Source organism: Apus apus, chromosome 4 (assembly GCF_020740795.1).
Source record: "Apus apus isolate bApuApu2 chromosome 4, bApuApu2.pri.cur, whole genome shotgun sequence".
Lineage (NCBI taxonomy): Eukaryota > Metazoa > Chordata > Aves > Apodiformes > Apodidae > Apus > Apus apus.
Genome location: NC_067285.1, coordinates 66,956,186 through 66,982,456, shown reverse-complemented (window position 1 = coordinate 66,982,456; position 26,271 = coordinate 66,956,186). Strand labels below are relative to the sequence as shown.

Sequence of the window (26,271 nt, the reverse complement as noted above, 5' to 3'; positions counted from 1 at the left end):
CAGCTCAGTTTGTAGGTCAGTTTAAAAGTGAAATAGCAAACAGAGCTGTTTGCCTATCTCAGAAATGCTTCAGCTAGCATATGTAAACTTTTCCCAAACTGTTGGTTTCCTTACTGAATTGAGCTTTGTGTCATGAACAACATTAAAAGTAGGTCATGACATCTTTAAGGTCTGTTTTTTCAATTTGAGAATACTTTTTTGTTCCTGCAATTTTCCTTTTGCAAAGAGTTGGAAAAAAGCTGCCCTAGTTTAAAAAAAAAAACAACAACAAACAAACAACAAACAAAAAATCACAAAACAACAAAAAAGCCACACCCCAAAAACCAAAAACAAACCACAAAAACCAGCAAATGTCAGTCAAAGACAAAACCTGGAACATATCCAGCTAGAAAGTGTGAAACAAGTAGAAAAATAGTAGGAGGGGAACTTGGTAGAAGTTACACTAAAACACTTACCTATTACTTCCAAAAAAAAAAGGATTTAAAGCCTTTCCAAAGTTGAATACTATTCAGAAACTAGAAAATGACCAGTTTATTTGAAAACCAGCTTTTGTAATTCAAATTATGAGTGTATGAGTTTTATGAGAAAGTTTATTTTGCCCTGAACTGGTATCTGCTAAGGAAAACTTCAACCTGTGTAGTTCAAATTACCAATATCAAACTAATGAGAAAAGCATGCTTGATAGCACAAATCTTAAGGTGACCTTAATAATTACTGATTAAAACTCCATCTGTTATACCTGTCTGGTAATACATCATTTTATGCTATCATTATGTATTCCAGCTGCTGTTAGTTCTATTTATATTCAAGAAAAATGGCTTGTTTTCCTTTTAATATTATTATCAAACTAGACAACCATGATTGGTAAAATTTGCAGATAACTAGAATAGCAGTTGTTGACTGTAAAGAACAATCTGGATTAATTGATGTCGGTACTTGAAGAATCAGAGTCTTACAAGAAAAGCGGATTGTTTGGATGAAAAGTACAGATAAAAATTTCTTGGATGAAGAAGTTAAAAAATCACCAGTGTTCTTCTTCACTCTACTTGCAGAAGTTTGCTTTTTCCATTTCAAAAGCATCAACTGCTTGTGAAGCACATGGACTGGATGGGCTTGATCCCTCGAGAGCATTGCCTTCAGATGGAAAGGGCTGTTCTTCACTTCTCTTTTAGATTATGCCTGGCATCTCACTACTGTCTGACTGGAAGCCTGGATCATGTTCTTCTTTTCCCAGTTCTTAGTTTTCTTAACCATACTGACTACATGGTGATGACATCTACAGTGATTTTCCTTTCTTGGAAAAATCATAGCTCTCTTTTTTTCTTTTTTCCTTTTTTTTTTTTTTAAACAAAACCTCTTTGGTCCTCTGTTTCCAGTGTTTACCTAACAGCAAAGACTTGGTTTTGCTGCAACCTGTGACTGTTGCTTTTCATTTCTTTCATTGCCCACAGCCCACAAGCAGCCTGGCTTCATCTTCTCTGTAACCTTACCCTTCATAACTTCATCAGTTACAGGCAGCAGGAAGATTCCTTCTCTTCATATCCTCCTCCTCTGGCTGAACAAACCTTGCTGTCCGCTGGCTACTCTGTTGCCAATGCAGCCTGGGTTACAAGAATATAGACTGTCAGAAGCCTGATAAAGTCAAACTGCCATCTCCTCATCCCTCAAGGCAGACCTCCTTACTGCAGAAAGGAATCTGCAGATCAGGCATGATTTGGCTGGAAGATCTCTGCCAACTGTTATTCAGCATCTCCCTGTTTTTTGTGTATGTGGAAATGCCTCACTGAGGGATTTTCTCCGTAATCCCTCAAAGAACTGAGGTTAGATTGGCCAGTCTTTGCTTCTCTGGGTGCTCTTTCTTGTACTTTTTGAAGATGGACTTGATATTCACTTTTTCCAGTCACTATCACCTTTCAAACATCAGAGTTTTGTAGTGATACCCACTAGCTCCCTCAGCCCTATTGGTTATATCCATGGGCTCATTTGCTTGTTTAAGCATCCCCTCATCGATTTCCCTGTGTTGTGAGTAGTACTTCATTCCACCAGACTTTGACACTAGGTGCAAGAGCTGGAAAGTCCAGGAACAGACTTTGACAGTAAATATTCAGGCAAAGAAATCATGTTCCTCAGCTGCTGCTGTGTTTGTCACCTGCTCATTGAGCAGCAAGCCTGTATTTTCTGTAAACATTCATTTTGCTATGAATATGCATGGTGAGCCCGTCTTTCAGTCCATTCATATTCTTAAATCTTATATGCACATAACTTCACCTGTGTGTTACCTGCCTGCTTCCTGCAGATAGCTGACAGTGTTCTCATTAGTATGCTCACTTGCCTGTGCGCACTCACCAGAAAAATTGTATTAGTGTTTTGGTCTTGGTCATTTTGTTAGTAGTCTTGGCAAGCAATCCTGTCATGGTGTTGAGGTTGCAGAGGTTATCTTCAGGGCTGTCAGGCAGGCTATTTTATGTAAGAAGTTGCTATTTATCCAGGCCAAGATTTTGCCTTCCCTAATGGTGTTTTTGGCTTTTTGGTTTACTTTTATTTTGTTCTACAACTCCTTTTTGACCTATCTCTATCGTAAGTAATCTATTATTACCAAGGACAGTCAGGCCTGTGGGGAAAAGGTTATATCTCTTATAAGACCAAATAGTACAGTTGGAGGAAAAACAAGAAGGCTTTTTTGTCTCAGAGGATTTTCATTAGTTTTCTGAGCCCAAAGCTTGTTCTTTCCCCGACTATATTTCTTGGTCTAATAAAAGATATTGCTTTTCTTTACAAGCCTCGTCTATTCATAGAATTACACCAGCAGAGCTACAAAGACACTTCTATATGTGCAGGGAGACAGAAGCCTACACATTTCAAAATAATGTGCTTATGTTAAGGTTATCTGTTCAATATAGTAAGTCTGAGCATAGTCATCATTAGCACAGAAATAGACTGGGCTGATAAGATAATTTTTTTCAAAAGAGATATAAGCCTAAAGCTATCTGGAGATGGGAATAGAAGATGCCGATGAATTAAGGGTAGGAATAGACCTGGTGGAGTGGCTTGAAACTTAAAATCAGGGAAATAGCATGTAAGAAGTAACTGCAAAGAAATACTGAGGAAATTCTCTTAGCTACTGAACTGAGATAATTATGAATCTCATTAAGTGAGGGAGGAGGACATTAGTGAATGTATTACAGTTTCATACATTGTTAATAGTTCTCCGAGTTTTAAAATCTATCTTTGAAAAAAAAACAAAAAAACAAACCACAACCCACAGAACAACTAGACAGAGTGGTTTGTGTTTGTTTGAGTGCTAGGTTCTTGGACTTAATACTGCTTGCTTGCATAAAGACTTATTCAGTTTTGATTGTTTAAGGATTTAAAATTTGCTAAAAACTTAGAATTGCAATTACTGAGAGGAGGTCTGTCATGTGCTGTGTTATATTTACACAAAGTTACTGTTAATGCTTACTTAAGAAAGTATGTGGTCTGTATTTTCGTGGGTTCTAAATCTGGTAAGAATTTAATTGATAAATGCAGATGTTCATGCTAGAAATCTTATAGTTCAATCACAAGACAAAGATGTTCTGTAAGGGTAATGTGTTCAAGCAAATAAACAGCCATAGCTTTCTGATTATTGAATGCTCTGGAGAAACTGCCTGAAATCTCCTTAACAGGAGCTATTAGAGGATATTATTCCATGAATAAATTTGTATCTGAAAACCAGATGAATTATTCACTTAGTGCATCTTGCATAGGAGCATTTTACCTTTCCTGTAACAGTACAAATTCTCATTTAATGAGTGTTTTAGTGCAATTAAAAGTGATCTGAGTGTAGATCCCAGGTGTTGTACTAAAAATAGAGCCATATTCAGGATCTATTCTAGGAAGAAATATAGTTGTGTTTGCAGGTGTAGAGATAAGGTTGGATCATCACCTTGACTAGTGAGACTTATTCTCACTAAAATACTCAGACCAACCATGACTCCAGCTTTGAATGCCTTATATTCAGGTTCATACTTGCAAAGCATGATTGCATATGAAGAGTGCAATGAAGTGCAGGTTAAATGAATAATAAATAGCTATGTCAACACAGTTAATGAAAGTTTGGAGAGTAAGGTGTTTAAATCACAACTAATGCTGAGGGGCTAATAGCTTTCATCTCCACTTTAGACAGTGGATAAATGCCACACCAGATAATAGGTCCTTTTGACTTTTTTTTTTTTTTTCCTTCTCTCTTTAGCTTTCAAGCAAGCACTATTAGCCTGAAGATATTTACACCTTGTAAGTGTGGCTGTTAAGCTCAGGGCCAGCTGATTGAAAGATAAGGTCGCTAGTGAGAAGCTTCGAATGTGCATTGGAAATAAAAGCAGTGATACCCACAGACTGTTGAGAAACAGGAGTCCAGGATTCTGTTCCTAGGCTGTCTAACATTTGGAGGGGTATTATTAGGTCACCTTTTCAACTGAAGAAATTTCTCACTTGTCTTAGAAAGGAACTTAATAGGCTTACTTTCCTCAGCGTAGCATAAAGGCTGTGATTCTGGCATATCCATGGGTAGATCATACACAGAGAGAATTCTTGGACATTTCCACTCCCTTAGTAATTGGTTATATAGGGGAAACAGCCTCATAGCTATCAAGCAGACAACATAAACTAGGTATAGCTGAAACTTGGGGAAAAATGAAGACAAAAAACTTGATTTCAGCTCTATGTGTAATAATATTTACAATTACAGTAAAAAGCTTCATTACAGAGGCTATTAATGCATACAGTAACGTAGTTCCTACCTCAGATTATTTACAGTCACATCAAGTGGATGCTGTTGAAAATGGGAAGCAACAAGCAATCAGGGCAAGTATAGCAGCTGTAATGTGCTCAAGAAGATAATTTGAGCTTATAATATGTTCATAGAAGGAGCTTTGCTATATTAAATTAAAAAAAAAATTCAGCAGTTTAAAGTTCTTAGATTCTTTACACAATTTCTGTGTTTTTTATCCTAAACAGAATCTATTATAGAAATACAGTGTATTAGCAAATATAATTTCCATCCTTTGCAAGATACGTTTATAATATGTTTCTGTAGTTTTAATTACTAAGATATATTGCTAATCTAGTTTTGTAGCAAATTCTAGTCTCGTTAAAGTAGTGATTTTCATTTGTAATAAAAAAATTATTTTAATGATTCAGTGATTCTAGGGAGGGCTTCTAAGAAGTGTTAATTTGTCTTTTAAATTAATGGTTTACTATTTTCCACAAGGATCCTTTATTTAAGCCTTTAGGTATTCTATTACATATTATTTGTCATTTAAATGTTTATGATACATAGATTGTTCTGACAAGCTTATTTACCATAATAAAGGCAAATACTTGCAGTGTGTTTGTAAAATCACTCACACTGTCAGTGCGCTTGCAACCCAGAAAGCCAACTGTGTCCTGGGCTGCATCAAAAGAAGTGTGGCCAGTAGGTCAAGGGAGGTGATTCTCCCCCTTCACTCAGCTCTTGAGAGACCTCACCTAGAGTACTTTGTCCAGTTCTGGAGCCCCCAACATAAGAAGGATATGGAGCTCATCTGGAGGGTCCAGAGAAGGGCCACAAAGGCTGGAGGACCTCTCCTATGAGGACAGGCTGAGAGAGCTGGGATTGTTCAGCTCTGGGGTGACCTTCCAGTGCCTGAAGGGCACCTACAGGAAAACTGGGGAGGGACTTTTTACAAGGGCATGTACTGAGATGACAAGAAGCAATGAATCAAAACTTGAGGAGAGGGGAGATTTAGGTTAGACATTCGGAGGAAGTTCTTTAGTGTGAGAGTGGTGAGAGACTGGCATAGGTTGTCCAGTGAGGTTGTGGAAGCCCCATCCCTGGTAGTGTTCAAGGCCAGGTTGGATGGGTCCCTGATAAACCTGATCTAGTGGGAGGTGTCCCTGTCAGTGACAGAGGGGAAGGAACTAGATGCTCCTAAAGGTCTCTTCCAACTCAAGCCATTCTGTGATCCTATCATTCTTCAGAGCAATCTACTAAAAATATTTTGTCTTGGGAGGCAAAATTCAGCTTTTTCCTTCTGAAAATTCTTTAACCTTTCAGTTTTGCCATTCTGAAAATTCTTTAACCTTCCAGTTTTGTCCAACTGGTGGTAAACCAGAAGAGATTTTTATATATATATATATAAAAATTAATTTTTTTTGGTAAGCACTTCTCAAATACTTTGTAGAAAGCTTGTGTCTGATTATCAGAGTATTTCTTTAAGTATCAAAGAGAAATAGTCTACTTCTGTACTGCTATTGTATTGTGGTGGTTTTTTATACTTTCAATAGTAAATAATAGGCATATAGAAATGTTTCACTTTTTTACAAAATGTTATGCTACTCATCCGAGTCTTTCTTTAATAGGCGACCTTTTTTCCCACCGTAACTTCAGCATATGAAATTTATGCTCACTCAGACCTCTGTTCCTCTAATACAGAAACACCCACTCCTCTCTGTGGCTCCCTTGAACTAATAGATCCTGCTAGGGTTTAGATGCTCTTCTGTGGAGCACTGGTGTCACAGTTTGACTTGGGATCAGCAGTTACCAGCAGCAGCAATGCTCTTGATCCCCTCCCACCTAGGCAGGGAAATGAGAGAGATAAGAAGAGAGACTTTCTGGATTGAAAACAAAACTAGATAGTTTTAATTAAATACTGATGATAAGAAAATATGTGCATTTATATACAGGTATGTGCAGGAATGTGCAAAACCCTATTGCCTCCCCCCACCACCCCCAGCAGCTCCCACGGCATCTCCTGAGCTGTGAGCCATCCCAAAATGTCCTGGAGTGCTGCTGGAGAGGGCACCAGAGCAGACAAGAGCTGAGAGGAGAGTTAAGAGGGTCAGGAATTCACAAGCCTGGGGATTAACAATGATGGATTGATCAAGTCCTCCCCAGGTGCCGGCCATGGACAGAAGAGAATAGAGGAAGAAGAAGGAAGGGCCTTGACTTCCATGATCCCTGACCTTATACTGAGCTTGTGTAGATATATGGAATGGAATACTTTGGTCAATTTTGCTGTCTGTCTAGTCCACTCATCCCTATGGGAGGGCTGCAGATACAACTGAGGCTGCAGAGCAAAGTGTCCTTGAAGTCTCGACAGTAACATAAACATTCCAGTGTTATCAGTCCACTAGCCTGAAAACTTGCTGCTAGTTAAAAGAGAGCTCAGTGAAGGAAACAAAATCAGTAAAAAGAAAATTTGCTTCACCAGAATGACACTTTTTCTGGTAGTCAGTTGATGATGGCTCTGAGGTGTCATTGAGGGCATCATCAGAAGGCCATAGGAACATGGGTCTATCTCAGGAACAGCCCTTCTGCCGCATAATGATTTTCACGTCTTGTGGTATATAGAAAGGAATGAAGCTGAATGTTTTGTCTGTACTGAAGGTGAGTTTATAGTGCTGGTACTCACAGAGGAAATTGGTTTTGATCATTATCGGTATAACATTTGGTTATCAGTGTAGCAGTTCTATCAGGGCCTGTAGCACAGAAATAATTTCAGTAACAGTTTATTGATGTTGAATAGGCCAGTGCTTTGGAACTAAGGGTAGATCTGGAAGCAAAAATCTTAGAAAGTATTCTCTGGACTCCATGGAAGGAGTGACCTCTGGTATGGGACAGACCATGACCTAGTTCCTCAAAGATTTCTCAGTGCTCCTGGCCCCTATGCTGATCTTTAGGACTCTGCGTGAACACATCTGCTCTCATTACAGTTGTGTTTAGTGGGAAGAACTTCCCTTTCATAATCCCAGTTTTTTGCTGTCTCCTCAAATTCACTCCTGACCTTTCTGTTCTCCACTGCTCCAAGCCTCATGGTGAAAAAGCAGCCTTCAGAAGCAGTTGATGCTTCTTCTCAGCTGTTTCTTGATACTGCTACTCTGGTCACTGCTGTGCTAAGTTTTTTGGTTTCTTCACTGTCAGTTCTCATTCCTAGGAAAGCTGCTCTGTGCTGAGGGAGTGGAAAAAACACCCCACAACCTTATTTGCTTTGCTACCAAACTCTTGAAATCACTTGTCGTATCTGGTCCGTAATGCAGTGAAAGCTGTTGACACTCTAGCAATATACCCTGAAAGCATTGGTTATACTGGACTAATACTTTCTAACATATTGGTGACAAAATGCTGCTTTACTTTACTAGCCAGCGTGAATCTAGTAAGTTTGTGACAAATCCAACTTAGCAAGCCTCTTCTTCCTGCCAGCACAGAGAATAAATCCTTGATTTAGAAGTGGAATATTGATTTATCTGTAAGCAAAGATTGTTTAAATCTCTACATTTCCCATTTAAACATCACAGGAATCTGGAGAATCAACAGAAAGCAGTTTATCATCTAGTGCTGCACTTACTGCATTGTCATGTTAGCTTCTCTACAGTGAGAAATTTGAAGGCAGTAGTTGAGTAACAACTTATTTTGGTTTGCCCCTTTTCACCCAAGGTCTCCATTATGTAGGCACTCTCAGGAGTGCCTTAATGTATGTATATATGAAATGGAAATTAGTTAAATGTAATTTCTCATGCACCATCAGCTTTTGTTTGTTTGGGTTGGAGTTTGTTTTGGTTTTTTTGTTTGGTTGGATTTTGTTGGTGGGTTTTGTTTGGGTTTTTTGATTGTTCGGCTTGGGTTTTTTTTGTCCTTGGTGTTGATGCTTTGTGAGCCGATGTTTCACAGTCCCTGTGCCTAGGAAGCATGTTGCACTGGCATGTATAGATAGGATCTTTTTTTCTTTGTACTACACTTAAGGTGCTGCCAAATTCTTCTGTGCTGAACAACAGAGTGTAAGCTACTTTGGTGGTGTAAGTTTGAACAGCTTCTAGACAGTTACAAATATGCTTTAAAATACCTGTATCATCTGTACTAAACATTGCTGTGTATTCTCACAATGCTTCCATGCTAATTCCTTAGCCTCTCATGTTGATGATGAGAGGGTGAATGTGTTTGAGGAGACAGGGACCCACAGTCTTCAGGATAAAAATAATGTCTTATCATGTGTTCCTCTCTCTGACTTTTTATCTGGGATTTGAAAGAACTGTTTTCATGCCTGTACATCAGAGCCTTGAGTAAGGTAGGAATGTGTTTTTCTGTGTCTGTTTCTTATTCTGTATTTCATACTGAAGTTAAAAATTATGTAGCAATGCCAAACATGCTAAGTGTAAGTATATGTTTAAAAGCAAGTGTCCTGTTTCAAAGGTTTTCAGAACATGTATTTCCATGGTATATGCATCTTAGGAATATTTCCCACCCTTTATCCAAGTACTGTGAATGCAACTCATTTTTCATGTGTCAGGAAGACCACATCAGCAGTACTGCTCAAGGAACATTCAGTACATAAATAAATAATATGTCTCCTTTTGAGTAAGTGGTCATGGAGAATTGCTTCATTTAAAATCCTTTAGCCTGCCACAGAAAAAGGGAGATCCCCATATGTTATACCTGAAAAAGTATACTTCGTAACACTGTGCTTCATCTTAAAAGATAACTAGATGTATCTGTTGATGCATTTCTGTGCAATCAGTGATGTAATAATTCTGTGTACACTTGAAAAATAAGGCTGAAGAGTTGCCACTGAGATTAGTCCAGACGTTCTGTAGCATCATTGGGCCCCACTTGCACGTAAACACAGCATTCCTTGTCAGCTGCCTTTAAAACAAGCACAGATTTCTTTAGCACAAGCACAAGTCTGTATTACTGCTCTACTACTGCAGCTCCTGGGCTGGTGCTAAACAACAGCCTTTCTTTTTCTTCCTAACTTGGAGAGTGATGAAGCTAATATACAATTCTCCATGCAGATTTACTTCCAGAACTGACTCCTAGACTGCTAGTTCTGTGGTTATATTCAGGGGAAGATTTTCACTGAAGGAAGAAAGCCAGGGTTCAGCCTGCCTGCTCACAGAGATGACTGCAATGCAGTGTGGAAGCACCCAAGTAACTCAGAACTGGCAGCAGTCTGCTACAGAAGCAGGGAGTTCAGCATAGGCCAATTTACCATGAAGAATCCACGTATGTGGTTTATTGGACTGACTTTGTTCAGAATCCTGCTCTGTAAGCCCACTTCTCTTCAAGTGAAATAGTGCTGGTATTGTTCTATGCTATTACAATTTTGATTTATTCCTGGAACACTACCCCCAGAATTTTTGAGCCCTACAACAGTGCAAACAGTTTTAGTTTATATTCCACTTTGTCAAACCCTTTCTGAAAAATCAAATCACCAAAAAGCACCTTCATAAGCTGAAGGGAAAGCTGGGAATCCATGGAAGAATGTTTGTATACTCCCAGGGAACTGATGAGAAGCTGAAAGGTGCTGCACGTGTTTAGTTGCTACGTGTAGACAGCGAGCTTCATGCAACCCAGTATTTTTTCACTGATTGATACTGATCAGGTTTGATCAAAGATTTTACTATGATAAAAAATCTTATATATTGTGATCTAATATGAGCTGGAGTAGTAACTTTGAATATTTTTCTCTTTGATTTCATAAAGAGGCAGTGATGTCCCAGCACAAAATGGACCAAGTTCAATTATAAACCCTGATTTAAAACAAAAAAAACTTAATACCCTACATGACTTAGATAAAAGAATTCTTGAACTCTTAAAATGCTTAATGAGAAAGGAGACAAGGATTTGCAATTAAAAATCAAAGTGACTGTATTTACTGGATTTACTTGGTATTATTGATTTCCCTGGAATAATTCATACATCAGTGAGCAAGCTTTCAGTGTAAAATGCAAGTGATGTTCATGAGCTTTACTCTGGCAGTATGAAGAACTGGGATAGTTTAAAGGAGGATATGCCTCCTTTGGTGAAGGGAAAAAAGAAGAAAAAATAAAGTGCATGCATGTGTGTTTTGAGGAAAGATTATTGTTTTCTCTTTTTTTTGGAGGAGGAAGAGTTTATTTTTGTCACTTGAAGTTAATTTATTTGCATCACCTGATAAAATACATAACGAGGTGATAACATGGATTCTAGACAGTAAAACACACTGTTAAAAATTATGTAATAGTAGATGTTAGATTTAACTACTACTATCTGTCTTCAGTGAAGTTTGTTTTTTCCTCTTCCCAGCTTCTGTTGTTCGCAGTGGTATATAACCAAGGCAGGTCAAATCATAAAGTCTGAAAAGTAGGTGTTTTCCTTATCTTGGGTGGTTGCTGGCCTCTCTGTAGCTGTTGACCAAAAACCCCAGCCACCAGCAACATGCTCTTGTCAGCTGTTACACTCTTAACACAATTTTCAGCGAATGGAAAACAAAATCTGCCTCCTCACAAAGGTCACTTTGTCATTCAAGCAGTGTCAGAACATGCCAGTAGCCTGCATGCATGTGATTTCTCTGTGCCCTGGGTTATGGTACAGGGTGAATGAAGGACGTGCCTTCTTTGTGAATGCTTGCTGACACAGCAATCCCTGAGCATCGCTGAGATTTTCCAGATGAGCTTTTCCTCTACTGCAATCCACAGTGCAATTACCAAATGGCAAAGGGGGCATATTGGCATGGGGTCAAAGAAAAGGATTTTCTGAGTATTTTACTTCAGTTGAAATGTGGAGGCAGTGGGGAAGAGACCACCATCTGGCTCATTAATATCCTTGTCTGCATCTTTTCCTCAGAGCTGTGTAAGAATTTTGGGAGACAGAAGTGGAAAAAATATGAAACGTGAAAGCAAGAGAAGCAGGGCCATACAGTAATGTACTTCGTTAGGTCCTGTCTGCCTCATAACACGAGAGAAGAGGGAGCAGTTGAGGGGAAGTTTCCAGAGAGAGAGGACTGCCTGAGACAAGAGGCAATCCAAGGGATAAAGGAGAAAGGACCCAAAGTGTTTTGAAAGAAGAGTCAAAGCCTGATGAAGTGAAAAGTGAGATCCCTTTACCAATTCAAGCCCTAAATAAAACCAGCAGGGCGGGAAAAAGATACCACAGACAGCAGAGAAGATCAAGGGCAAGAAAGAGAGGAAAAAAGGCATGCTGGAAATACACAGCGAAGTGACAAGAGCATTGCAGTATGGGAAAGAGCAAGATAACCACGGGTTAGGGAACCACTGGGAGTACTAAATTCACAGAGAGCACTAGAGATGGAAAAAAGTGTATTTTCCAAAGATAAAAGAGAAGACACGGACATGTAGAAGTGGGAAATTATAGATTAAAGCCACCAAATTTCAGATGAAAGAGAAAGTAGTAATAGAGAAAGTAAGCTAGAGATGAAGGGGCAAAGAATGACGAACCATTAGAATAGCACCATTGACTTGGGGAGATGGTTTGTTAGCTACAAGATGTGGTGATTTACTATGCTTTCCAAAAATCATACCATTAGAGTTCCTCTGGAAGCTTGGCCTAAATACTAAGTATGAGCTTCATGAGTGGAGCACACAGTGTGAGAGCAGCTATGTAGTCTTTACTTCTTTCCCCATACCTTCAACATTTGTCAGTGGTCTAAAACATCCAGTTATAAATTCTGGCACCAATATGGGTACATGAGTCCTTGGGGAAATACTGAGTCAGGAGCTGGTAGGCAAACAAACAGCACATTACCAGCAAGTGACCACCGTAGCTTCTTTATTTCAAGTCAATAAGAAAAGGAAAATTGGGCAGCCCCCCAAGCAAAACGTACAGAGTTGTTTTGCCATGTGCTTTGGCTTTGAGGAAATTCTTACTTAGGTCACTTGCACTTGTGTCTATGATCTGTTAATAAAACAAATAGACCTCCTTGACTGCTGTAATTATAATCCTTAAACCACTGGATGTAACACTAAAGTATTCACAGTCTCCTAACATAGCTTGAAAATAACAGACTGTCCAGGGGCAGGTCATTCCTTCTAGTCCAGAGACAAATAAAAGCAATAAAACATACTGTGCAAAATAATTAACTGAATGCACAGAACTATATAGGTTTCACCACAAAGAATGTAGGAGAAACAAGTGCTGCTATGCATTGTCCAATTTGTTGGACACAGTATTTTCTATTGATTTTAACAACTTATTATTTGCTGACCATTACCTAAGCTTCAGTGAAGGGAGAAGGTAAACACAGAAAACTTTCCTGCTAACCGATCATACTTGGAAGTTTCTGTGAAGAATAAAACTGATCCTTGTTTCTGTAATCAAGCCCAGGGGTACAAAGGCCCTCAGTCAACCCCTGGCTATCAGACTTTCTGCAGTTTTGGTTGACCATGCTGTTGGCTGCTGGCTAGGGAGCTGAATTGAAAGGACTCTTCAACCAGGCGACAATGTCCAACTAAATTTTTCATAACTAATGATATCAGAATGACAACAAAAACATACATTTTCTGGTCTTTCTTCTGTGAGACCTAGTCTTTCATCTGTAGGATTTAGTGTCTTTTTTCATGGTCACACAGAAATGCATCCAAATGAGTCTTGAAGGTCTCCAGGAGAAGGAGACTGTAACCTCTCTGGGCAGCCTGTTCCAGTGCTCTGTAACCCTTGCAGTAAAGAAGTTTTTACTCATGTTGAGATGGAACTTCCTGTGCTCTAGTTTACATCCATTGTCCCTTGTCCTATCACAAGGCAAGACTGAGAAGAGATTGTCCCCTCCTTCTTGACATCCACCCCTCAGATATTTGTGAAAGATTAAGATCCGCTCTCAGTCTTCTCTAGACTAATAGCCCCAGTCTCCCAGTCTTTCCCATAAAAGAGTTGTTCTACTCCCTTAGTCATTCTCATAGCCCACCATTTGACTCTCAAGTAAATCCCTGTCCCTTTTGAACTGGGGAGCTCAGAACTGGACACAATATTCCACATGTGGTCTCACTAGGGCAGAGTAGTAGGGGAGGAGAACCTCCATCAACCTGCTGGACACACTCTTCTGAATGCACCCCAGGATACTACTGGCTCTCTTGGTCACAAGGGCACATTGCTGTCCCATGGAGGACTTGTTCACCAGGACTACAAGGTTCTTCTCCAGTCCTAATCTTGCTGAATGGCCATACAGGCTTCCAGTGAATCAGCCAATCCTCAGAAAGAGCTTGTAAATTATATAAAAAAAGAAACAGAATATTGACAACTTTTCCATCTTTATCATTTTATATCTCAATGTAGCAGAGTGAATGCTGTCATTAGAATAAATAAAAGAAACTTGAAGTAAAAATGTACTATAAAAGACACAATTCATATGGTATGAATATGACAAGTATGGTGCTCAACAGAGAGTTCCCACAACCCATATTGTTTTACAACAATCAACCAGAATTAATGTGAGATTCTGTTATTGTTTCTCATTTCCACTATTAGGCACAGAACAAAAGAAAAGGGAATTAAATGTAGAAGCAAAAAATGTTTTGCAGAAGCAGTTAAGCAAGAGGTAGAGCTGAAGAGGTAGTAGTATCATACCACCCCCACCTTGCTGTTTCAGCAATAGTTATGTTTGGTCCTTGCTGCAATGACAAGCTCAAACTGTCATCAATAAATGTTGATTAGTTTTTGCCTAATAATGGTAAGCAGTTCCAACTCAAAATCAATTTTGACTTTGTTGGCAAGGCACTGCACATTTGTCTTTGCCATGACTGTGCTCCATAAAGGAACAATTGAATTGAAAATTAAATGAACAGTAATTGAAAATAAAATGTGCCTTTTTAAAGGAAAATTAATGCTATACAAGATGTCCAGGAATCAGTTATGTTGGGGTTTTTTTTTCTTAAAAAGGTAGAATGGGTTGGGTTAAAAAGTTAATTATATAAGTATGTACACATTCATGCACATAATTAAAAATGGACTTTAACCACAAAAGGATACAAAGGCTCCTCAGTAACTTCCTAGGGTTTTAAATCTGGCAAAAGCAGTACAGTTTCCGTGGTATTTATACTTCCAACACTTTTGGCTGTGCTAATTTGATCTAAGTTCTACTTAGTTTCTTTATGTGACTAAAAATGACAGTTGCCAAATTAATTTAATGCACTATTGTTCTGAACGTAGTGCCATTTTCAATACTTTTAGTACAGAGGATGTAGACTATGAAATACTTTGCTTTATAGAATGGCAGTGGTTTAGCACAGATAGTGCAGTGCACACACTTCAAATACATTCATTACTTTTCACTGCATTATTACAGTTAACATGCTTTAGCAATTAGGCTTCTCAGCGCAAAGTATTGGAGGGCTTTGCCAGAGGAGTGTTGAGGACCTGGAATTTACCAGCAGTCCATCCATACTGCTGTGAACAGCTACACATCTGTGGAGGCATAGAACAAGCAGAGATGGTTACTATAATGGGTGGTTGATCTTTGTGATCAGATGGGAACATGAAGTGAGGACACAGAGCAGTGATAGCTTGTGCTTTTATTTAGAAATAGCTATTGGAATGAGGAGTAATTGCAGGAGATTAATATGATGTCTCATGCTTTATTTCCTCCTCGTGTCATATTGCTACTTCCAATGATTTCTGCTGGAGCTCTGAATCTGGTGGACCCTTGATTTAGTCATTACAAGAGATGACAATTATGCTCAGCATTACCCTTGCTCATTCCAGAAAACAGTATAACCTTAACTTCAAAGTAGGAAGAATTAGGACAGCACTAAGCACTTCTGAAAATAGCAGTGAGAAATTACTACATTGGTTTAAGTTCATCTTCTTTTTGGAAACATAGAATCATAGAGTCATTTTGGTTGGAAAAGGTCTTTAAGATCATTGAGTCAAACCTAACCTCTACATCATTGCAGAAAATTTGGGGTTTTTTACTTTTTGATGCACCCATTTTCTAAGGGAGCATCTTCAAAGAGTTGATATGGATATATTGAAACTAAATAATTTAGAAGTTTCTCTAAAACGGCCTAGTGGGTGTAATGAAGAAAACAATTATTTCAAATGGTCCACTACTTAAATTGTTAAATGTGTATATTTAGAGTTTGTTCCTTGATTTCTGTCTCACTTTGAAAGATCTATGAAACACGTATACAAAGGCTTTTCCCATAAAGGACCGAAAGAATGCTTTTTGTAAATTTACCTTCAATCACATTCAGCAAATGTACTCCTTTCACAAACCCCTTTAGCTGGTTCAGGCACTTTGCCGTTTCTGTGACTGTGCGTTAGAGAACAGTCATGTTTTGGATATTTTACAGCTGCTATTTCTCATAGATTGTAAGGTTCAATTCTTTGAGAGACTAATCTTAGTGGTTACCTGGCCCAACAGTAACCTAGTGATTCTGGTTTTGTCAGAACAAGAACATTTTTGCCTTTAATTAGGATTATGAAAACCACCTGGGTTTTGAGTCATAAGTTATGTAGCTGAGTCAGATGATGAGCATCCTTCCATAGATTCCATGCACAGTCCATGGAGAAGGCAGTTCAGAGCAAGAACTAGTACCTGCAGGTGCTTACTGCTCTAACAGTATAATAGGTTTACATAGGCAAGTAGTTTACATGCCATAATTGAGATTCTGCTCCAAAGTCCTCTAAAGCCCATCATTGTCCTGTTGGGTTTTGGATTTAACATGGGTAATTGTACAGGTCAGATGAATGTGGTAATAAATTCCAAAAATGAAATCAATAACGTTTCTATGTGGTTATAAGGGTTGAGTGTTCTGTTTCTTTGTACTCGAGCATCTGCCATCATGTAAGAATGTAGGCAAGTTGTGTTTTCAGAGAAGCTAAATTACAGGTCAGAATCTACTAAATTTGTATTGAAAAGCAGTTATTCCTAGAGAGATCCCTGGGAAAAACTTCTGTCCATAGAAGCCCAAGAAATACGATAGCACCAATGCAGAGCATCTCATAGCTGAATTCTTTTGTCTGCATTATCCGTTGCAGTCCTTTATCAGTGCTGTGCTTTGCCTATTCAGTGATCTATCAGTCACCTTTAAATGTGATTTTTAACCTGGCTAAAAATCACCGCTGTTTCATTATCAATGACTAGTATAAGTTTTAATTAGAACTAGTGTAATTCCTTTAATCACAGTTCTAATAGGAAAGCTGGGCTGGAGCAGAGTACTAAAATTATGGTGGCTATTATTTCTCCAATTAGTGTATCACTGAAAGTAAGGTAGAAATATTGTTACAGCCATACTACTTTTTAAATGTTTTGCATTAATATGGAAGTCTTCCCTGAGCTCTTCTAAAGCAATACCTACATCCCCAAACCCTGGATGTTGTCATGCATTGCACTCTGGTATTTATAAGCACAAACTGATAGCCCTAATTGCTTCATCTGCAATTTAATGATGAATCTGTGTGCCAGCCCCTCCCTGACTTGCCATCACATGGATTCCAGAAGGTGTTCTGTTTGTTTTGTCAGTTCCTGCTTAAAGCTGCCCAAGAGTATTCCCTGCCAAAATTTTATGGACAAAAAGGAAATTATTTCTGTTTCCTCTTTCAGCTTGGCTGCTGGAATCCCGTCACTGGCCTGAATGGATCATTAACAGACAGAAAGTTGGAGAATAACATGCGAGGAGTGGTTCTGCGTGTGGTGACTGTGCTGGTAAGCAGATTCTCATCCTTTTGCACTACAAGTAATGTATTTGCTCCCTCTTACCTTATCTTTTTATGAAGTATACAGTTTTACCAAGAACTTAGTCATTGTTCAAGTGTCTGATTCCAGAGCAATGCAGTAATTTCCACAAAATAAAACTATTTATTAGTACAGTTCATTTCTGAGAGTAAATCAAACACAATAAAACCTGTTCCTTCCACAGGCACATACTAAATTAGATAGCATGTCCATATGAACTGATAAAGGGCAACCTCAAGCACCCTGTTAGCTAAAGTTACCTGGCTGAAACTCTTAAGTGATTCCTAAAATATAGCTACCTTCCAATTACCTTGCCAAATTGAGTGCAGTCTAACACAAATTGTCGCACTCAGATGATGTTCAAGATCAGTCTAGGGTGAGTAACATTAGTTCAATAAAACATCTGCTCTTCCCTCCTAGCTCTTCTTCAGCCAGGTTCTTCCCCTGTGTGAACAACTTGCGTTAAGCAGCTGCAGCAAAGCTGTTGGTTTAAAGCTGAACAGACAATGCCTACCAGAATAGGAAGGTATTTTATTATATGAGGCCACTGTATTTATTCCTTGTAATAAACTTTGGCTGCTTGAGCAAAAGTTGTTAAGAGTGGAAAAGAGAGAAAGAGAGAGAAACATATAAGACGTATAAGCTTCTTTGTACAGGTGCCCAAGCACAAAGTTGATGCATGTCTGCAGAACTTTAAAGGTTATATTAAGCTACTCGCTACTCTCTACTTGTGTTCTACTCAAGAAGGAAAAGGCTCAGTCAGGGGTGGAAAGTGAAATAGCTAGAGCATGACAGTGCCACAGACAAAGCAGTTTTGTACTTCCTGTGATAGTATCTACAAAACAAAATAAAAAAAAACCACAAACCAAACAAAACAACAAACAAACAACAACAACAAAAAACACAACCAAATAAGCAGGTTAAATGGACAGAAAAAGACAAAGCAATAAGGTGGGATTTTTTTAAGCTTTGATTTCATGTTCATCAACATAGCATCATGGTGGCAGTGGCTGGTCTTTGTGTTATGGCAGATATTTATGTTAATTGTTTCAGTAGCATTTTTCTGTTGACAGAGATGATTTGTGGATGTTGTCTAGCAAAATAAATATAAATTAGAGTCTTGGACTTTTTTTTCTTCTTTCTTCTTCTCTCTCTCCCCGCTCTGTTCTGATTTCATCCCCAGTTATTTTAGTTAGCTTGCTAGAGAGCATTCTTCTTTCAAGTCATTATAGTGTGAATATTTAGCAACTTGCAAAAATACAAAGATCTCATTAGTTATGCTGATAGGATTCTATATTCATCATAAAAACAGAAGGCAGACATTTGAAGTTCAGCACACGGCACTTGGCAGCTCAGTCTCCTCACTGCAGTCCTCGCGTGCTGCCTCATATGAGCACATGAAAGCCTGTTTTAAAGCACAACTGGTGACAACTGCCGTGTGCTCTGCCATGACAGCTACTGCTAGTGAAAAACACAATTAGTCTGACTTGTGCTTTGTGAAAATCTGCCTACTTACGATTTTGCTAACTGACTCGCATTTTATATAGAATGTGCCCTGAAGGCAGTATATGGGAGGATGCAAAGCATGCAAATTTTACATATTGGCTTCATAGCATAAGACTTCCTTTATTCTCTTAAGCTTGTAGAGCTTTTCATGGCTGGTCAGTGCAATCTAGAAAAAAAAAACAAAACAAAACAAAACCACACAAAAAAACCACACACACACAAAAAAACCAACAACAACAACCAGACTAAAAACCAAGATTTATTTTGGTTTTACTCAGCAAAGATGTGAAGCAAGGTATTTCTTAATTGCGTGAACAAAGGGAGGAAGCAAATATTTAAAATCATGACCCAGAAATGGTATTTTTCACTAGCATTTGCCTTGACTAATGGTACTTTCCCCCAAATGCCAGAAATCAGGAAGATAAAATACCATTCCTCCCTCATCCACAAACTGAAATGGTTTAGTGAGAGGCAGGCAGACTGGCACTGACAGAAATTCAAGCTATTAACCAAAAATCTGAAGAGAAGTTGGACAGTGCAGATGCCAGAATTGCAAAATGCTAATTATTTCTACTAGCCTTTTCAAATCTTTGGATATTCATAGATGTTGCTGCCACCCCTGGGGGTGACAGAGCGTTATTTAGGGTGTTTACCCTCTAGTAGTTTCTCTTTAGTGCTCTTACTATGTATAAGAGTTATTCATGAGGATAAGCTGCCTTCTAAATGTTCATCTGAGACTTAAAATATAGCTGTCATTAGCATATCATTACTTCAAACATGAATCTTGCTATATGATACATTTATAGAGCCTTTATTTGTTTCTAATTCACATATTTATTGACATAGTTTATTACCATGGTGCAATATGCTGTTTTTACTGGGATAGAATGAAAAAATAAATGTAATACTTGAATTTGAAGGAAGTCTTAGCTGGGATGCTGTAATACTGAAAATGAGAGACAGCTATAAAAAAAGTATTAATAGTTGTTTTCTCCTATTTTAAAATTAGACTTTTAGTTCCTCTGTTTGTTGTTAGTAAATTTAGAAAACCTTGTTCTTAGAAAAACTTGGTCAACAAAGACACCATATTCATTTTGCAGCTATTATTGAGGGATATTTGCTCTTAAGGCCATAATTTTGTCACAAAGAATAAAAATTTCAAGTTATTGCTTGGACAGATCAACAGAACTGTTTTGGGTAAATCAAAGTCATAGTAATATGGGGAAGTGCAGTGTTCGTCTGGTTTTATATCTGCTGGATAGGACAAAATTGAGGATTAATGTTTAACCTTTATGTTGAACATGTGCAATTCTTGCCTTAGATGTGAGTGCATCAACTTTATTGTAGCACTGATCTTCTTTATAATTTTTACATCTTTCTGTGAGTTCATCAATTAAGTCAGTACCTTTCTGTTAAAAGTAAGGAATGTATTATTGACTATGAATTATTAGTTATCGTTGTTAATTCTGCCAGTTTCTATAAGTATGGTCTTGATTCAGAGAAACAAGAAGACTTATGCCATATTAAATAATAATACCTTTGAATATGAACAGGTTTCTTTTTTATTGAGATTTAAGAAGTTAACATTAATTTAGTTAGTTCTGTTAATGCTTTGAATCTCTCATGTCTTTCTAGATAGTAACCCTTCTTTTCGAATTTCGTTTTGTTATACCTTCAGATTGAAAAGAACTGATTCTAAAAACTGCAATAGAATTCGAGAGGGTAGCAAATTGCAACACCTGGGTTATACTACATTATACTTATTATGAAACGAAACATTGTGCAGTCTGACAATGATAAATTATTTTGACTAATTTCCCCAAAGCAATCCTTCAAAAAGCAAGTGCTGAATAATTCCCATCATCTGCCTCCATCTACTAATTCCTTTCCCTGGATAATCTTAATAATTATGGACTATATATCTGCAGATCCAAAGCAAAATCTCTTTGTGAGTAAGGAAGAATATAGTATGTCCCCAAATTGGAAATCTCTGGTTTCAATTGGCAGTGCATCCTGGCTTCTCCGAATTTAATGGGAGTTCTCTCCTTTGCATAAATAGAAATAAGAAACAATTATTTGTGTTTTATTCTGAGGGGAACTATACTCATGCCTGTGTGTACATGATTCAACATTTAAATCTGTCTTGGATTAGTACCACACTTTCTACACTTCTAGAAAAGGTTTGTTTTACCTTACTTAAATATCAAACGTCTCAGTCTTGGAATGCTTCCCTACACACAGCCAAAGTTTGAACATTGTGTTTGACAAGTTACTTTTAAGTTCAAGTGACTTGCTGGTAAATTTCTGAAATGTATTCTGATTTTCTGAAATGTAGCTCAGTCAAAGGTCAGCATAATAATTCCAAACAAATTCAGAGTGCCTTGAATGAACAATTGTCCAAGAACAAATCTAGCTAGATATCCATTTTGACTATTTCAGTTTAACCTTCTCTTTTTCAGCTGTTCAGCTTTATTGAAAGGAGCTAGAATACAGGAGATATTCCCATAATATCATTTTAGTAGTAGCGGCAATTAATGAATTATTCATATGAATGTTAAGCCATCAGAAATTGAATGAGATTTGGCCTCTTTGACATTGAATAGACCAGCAGGTATTTGCAAAATGATGTTTTTTAAAAAGCCCCTCTTGTTTGAAAAGGGAAAAAGTTTGAAACTCCCCATTTTAAAGAATTAACTTCTTGATTGAAAAGCACAGAGCCTTTCCTGAAAATGCATAAGGAGTAACTTCCTAATGGTGCAAAATGTATTTGTGACTTTACATGAAAATTTGATAGAGCTCCAAAACAGGAATCATGTATTTTCACATCTGGATGGTTCTGAAAATGCAGGCAGGATGAAGGAAAGAAAAATAATGATACTAAATTATGCTTTGTCATACAATCCTGTGTGCTACTTTTTGAGAGTTGTTATCTAGGTTACTTGCACAGAGCAAAGTGAACCAGAGGCAGTTTGGTGACCCTTGACTCCAGGGGGACAGTGAGGGACATGGTGTACTGAGAGGGCTGGTGGAAGGGTAGATAACCACAGTTAAAAACAAAACAAAACAAACAACAACAACAAAATACCGAACAAGCAGAAGCTTCATTTACACCAGGGAAAATATTATCATATTTAGAGTAGTTTAATTCTCAATGGTTGGCATGAAATACATGAGCATTTGTTGCCCAGATTAGGAAAGAAGCAAACCTGAAAGCAGGCAATACCTTTAGGGACACAAACTGGCAAGAGGTTCTGCATCTTCAGTCCCTTTTTCTGTTGTACTTACTACTAAGATAAAAAGCAAGATATGAAGCTAAGTCCTGGTTTTAAAGAGAATGTCCGGGATTTTACTTCCAACACTGGTTGAACAAAGTAGTGGAAGTCCTTTCCAAGAAGCTGGAGTAGCTTTCAGAGACATAAGAAAAGAGAAGTGTAAGAGACATGAAGATGATATTTAAGCATACACAGAGGAAGAAACAGTCAAAAGTGATAAAAGATAAAAAGAACAGCAGGACAAAAAAATCAGTGAATGACTGTAAAATAAAGATCATCTGCAGCAAAGACTGTGGGGTGCCTCAGGAAATACTGAATAAATATTTTATAGTAGTGAACAATTAGAATAGTCTCACTGACACTGCCTTTTCTATTTCTCCCATTTTTATTAGTGTTTGCTTTTGTCATGTAGTCCTGATCCCTTTCCCCACTTTCACAATTGAATGGTCTGCATTTCTGTGAATCCTGCATTCTGTCAGGCTGCACTTCCTATGCACCAGTGCCTACAATCTTTCAAAAACCTAATTTTAGTTAAGACATATTATACCAAATTGTATGTTGCTTTTGTCTCACCATTATCGACATATTGGACTACAGTGATTTTCCTGTGGCAGCTGAAGTGCCTTAGGAGGTGGCCAAGTTAAGAAACATTACTAGTCTATCTTCATTAGTTGTAGTATTTTGTTTTGAGCAAATATACTTTCTTCTTTTACCTGTAAGGGATAAAACCTTCCCTGATGGCTGTTTATGCACCTGAGTTAGAATGGCAGAAAAGCTGTGAGTGGTGTAGCTTATTCTATATGGAATCTATCATAAAATCTCAATACCTTATAATGCAGTAATGTATTGGTATATACCATGTGTGCTGCAGCTATAAGAATTTTAAAATACTTGAAATTTTAGAATATTCCATTGCTGCTTGTAAAGAATGCATAATTTCCTAGGCAGTGACAAATCCCTGATTGTTACATTATGCTCTTCACAGAGACTTTAATTTCTGAAAATCAGGAAAGACATCTAGACTTTAGTTGAGTCAGGTATTGTTAGAAAGTAAGGAGGCAGTGCTAGGAAATACTAGCTCCTCAGTAAGACATCTTTTCCCTGAAGTTCCCTAGTTTTTGTCTTATGCTCTCAAGCAGATAGAAACTTTAAGGCTGAAAGTTGGCAACAACTGCATTATGTGGCAGTTATAATTATTATGAACAGTAAAGGGAAGACTTGCTATGTGTTTTTCTCCCTCTTCACCTTTTTTCCTTATTTATCCTGCATAGCAAATAGCACCTACAGTTTTTCTGTCCTTGCTCTCCCATTCAGCATTTCAGAAGCTGTTAGCATATAAAAGTTGCTCCTTAAATCTGGTGCCTTCTGGGGCTGACTGTACACATCCTAACTTACTGCACAGACATAAACTTCTAGAATACATATTAGTGCCATACACTGAATTAAGCCCAAAATTTCTACACAGTGCTAGTAAACTGGGATATTAATCTCTTCCAGACCTCTGCAGCCATATCTCTGCCATTATATTTGCCATATTCCTACACTACTCCTCCCCACTGTATATGCAGACAGCAAGCCATCATTACATGAACATCAATGTATTTAGTGTACTTGGGTGCTTAACAAAAAAAAATATTAATCTTTAATATCATTGCAGATAAAGTGGCAGTATTAAAACAATGAGGCAGAGAGGATGAGTGGAATTGGTGCATTTCTCTATTTGGGACTAAGAACAATAAATAAGATTCCTAAAGTGCCTCCTGCCCTCAGCCTTATGCCTTGCATCTCGTCCAAGGGTTGCCAGCCCTGTTTAGGGTTGCTTTATTAAGCAGAAAACGGGAACAGGAGCAATTTCAGTTGTTCCCTTGCAATTGATCTGTGTTGGTAACTGAGCACAAGCTTCCATCTGGGCAGTGTGCCTTTATTAGGTATTCCTCACTTTGCCAGAGATTTAGGTTTGGTGTAGTCTCCTTCCCCTAATACTGCCAATCCATTTTTCTCTGTATATGTGTATGTATTCGGGTTTCTGTAGGAAATACTTCAGTTTTTTTCTCAAGTGGCACTGTACTGTGATATTTCCTCAAAATACTAATACTTAAAATTATTACTATAATAACAGAAGCTAATAACCCTTGATAGAGGCAGAGGCTGCATTTCCATTCCTCTTCTCCCCACCACACCTGTACAAGGGCCAAATTGAAATTGCTACTGACTGAGCATAGGTTATATTTAATAGCTGTTTGATGTCCCTTTCAGATACTTAGCTTGTATTAAAACAGGTAAGTCATAAACCTTACAGTTATTCACATTGCACATGCCTACTGTGATCATTTGTTTCACAAGCTTTAATCTTAGAGCCTGCTGGGAAACCCAGCCCTTTTTCTTTTCAATTCATATTTACAATTCATTTATCTAAAGTAGTAAATCCTATAGCCTAGATGAGGTAGATATCAATGATTTACAATGTTTTGGGACCTGGCTGGGGCCATGTTTTGACAGCAAGACAGGTGCAGTGCGCAACCTGGTAGAACCAACCTTACTTATCGGTATGTGAAGGGCTACCTCTCAAGACTCCTTAGCTCTTATCTTCTCACTGACCCATACCCATCTGCTCTGTGGGTGTATTTGCATGCCAGAATGATTCATATAGTTCAAAGAGCGTGCAGGAAATTTTGCTTTTAAACAGAGTTTCTTACTCTGATTGTAGTTAGTCTTCCATACTATGCAAGATAAAAAAGGAAGTGAGCTGCATGAGAGTGCAGTGTCATGAAATATTGTGTGAATTTATTATGAATAGGAGCTCTTGCACGGCTGCTCTAAGAAGTATAATGCAGCTCCCAGCAGGTTAGTATACCTGTGCTAAACTTTTGCAAATACCAGTACTTGCGCCAGCTACATTAAAGCTAGCATTCTGCTAGCTAGACATACTCTAAAACACTCCAGTCAATTCCAGTTTCAGTTCATACTCTTCTCATAAACTGTAATGGTTCAGAAAGAGCTATTAGGTGCATTAAGTTATTGTGAATGAAAATCAGTACACAAAGCTTGGCTGCATACTAACAGACCTTTGCCGTACATAGCTTTGAAAGCAACCTTAGTCCCATTGCAGAACAATGGGAGATAGAGATGGGGAAAGGGTGGCTAACATTTTTTATTTCTTTATTCCAAGTAGCACTAAGCTAAATAGCATAATAAATCCAAAAGCCAGCATTTGAATCAGGAAAGAAAAAAAAAAAATAAATTAAAAAGTTGTTTGAAGTACTGTAACTGAAAGCACAAATTCATGTCTTGTTGAAGGTGACAATAAAACTGTCAGTAAAAAAAAGGAGAAGGCTAAGTGCAGGCATAAGGGCAGTGGGAGATAGAGGCCAAATTTGAAATCCCCTTCCTTTAACATTGTATTCAGTTTCTGGAGAATTTCTGTAATGAGAGAATGAAATGTTTCAATTACATTTTGGTCATTGATTCTAACATGAAGTAATGTACATCGATGTTCAATCAAAAATAACAAGCTGCTGTGCTGTTCCTAGCCAAATAAAATCCCTAAAACAGTGGTCAATAAAGCATTTGGGGAAATTAAGTGTTTGGAGTTGTGTATTTCGCTGAAATCTTTTCAGGAAAGAAATGCAAAACAGCTTACATTTAAAAGTGGGGGGGTTAATTATTTTATGAGTCAAGAAAAAAGTAATTATGACTATCAACAATACAACAGCATCCTGTACTTGAAAATGTTTTGGTTATGGTTTATGAGAGTTAATGCTTCTTGTCGGTTATAACGTCTGTGCTTGGTCATCCAGCAGCCATTGGAAGGGATTTGAGAGATCCAGAAATGAGAGTGAATTTCACTTTTGGGAGCAGTTTCTTAGCATTTGCAGGTGATGGGATTTTTAAAGTGTGACAGTAAATATTTACTTCATGTGATTGCCAAGGCTCTGCTAGGGCTCCGTGAATCATTTAATATGCCTTTCCACTGTTTCTAGAATCAGTGCTAAGCACAGATTGACAATCTTGTCCACACCTGAGCCTCATTTCCT

At 38.0% G+C, this 26,271-nt stretch overlaps 1 protein-coding gene across 3 annotated transcripts in view; it reads left to right on the top strand.

Annotated features, from left to right (window-relative positions):
* GRID2 (glutamate ionotropic receptor delta type subunit 2) overlaps nt 1-26,271 on the top strand; it is a 736,483-nt gene that overhangs the window by 570,587 nt on the left and 139,625 nt on the right. For all 3 annotated transcript variants that reach the window (XR_007889412.1, XM_051618647.1, XM_051618648.1), the window contains exon 9: nt 17,328-17,429. Coding sequence is in view for 2 of the 3 variants with exons in the window: in XM_051618647.1 (XP_051474607.1) it covers nt 17,328-17,429 (102 nt within the window). In the remaining variant the exon portion in view is untranslated. The remainder of the gene's footprint in view (nt 1-17,327; nt 17,430-26,271) is intronic.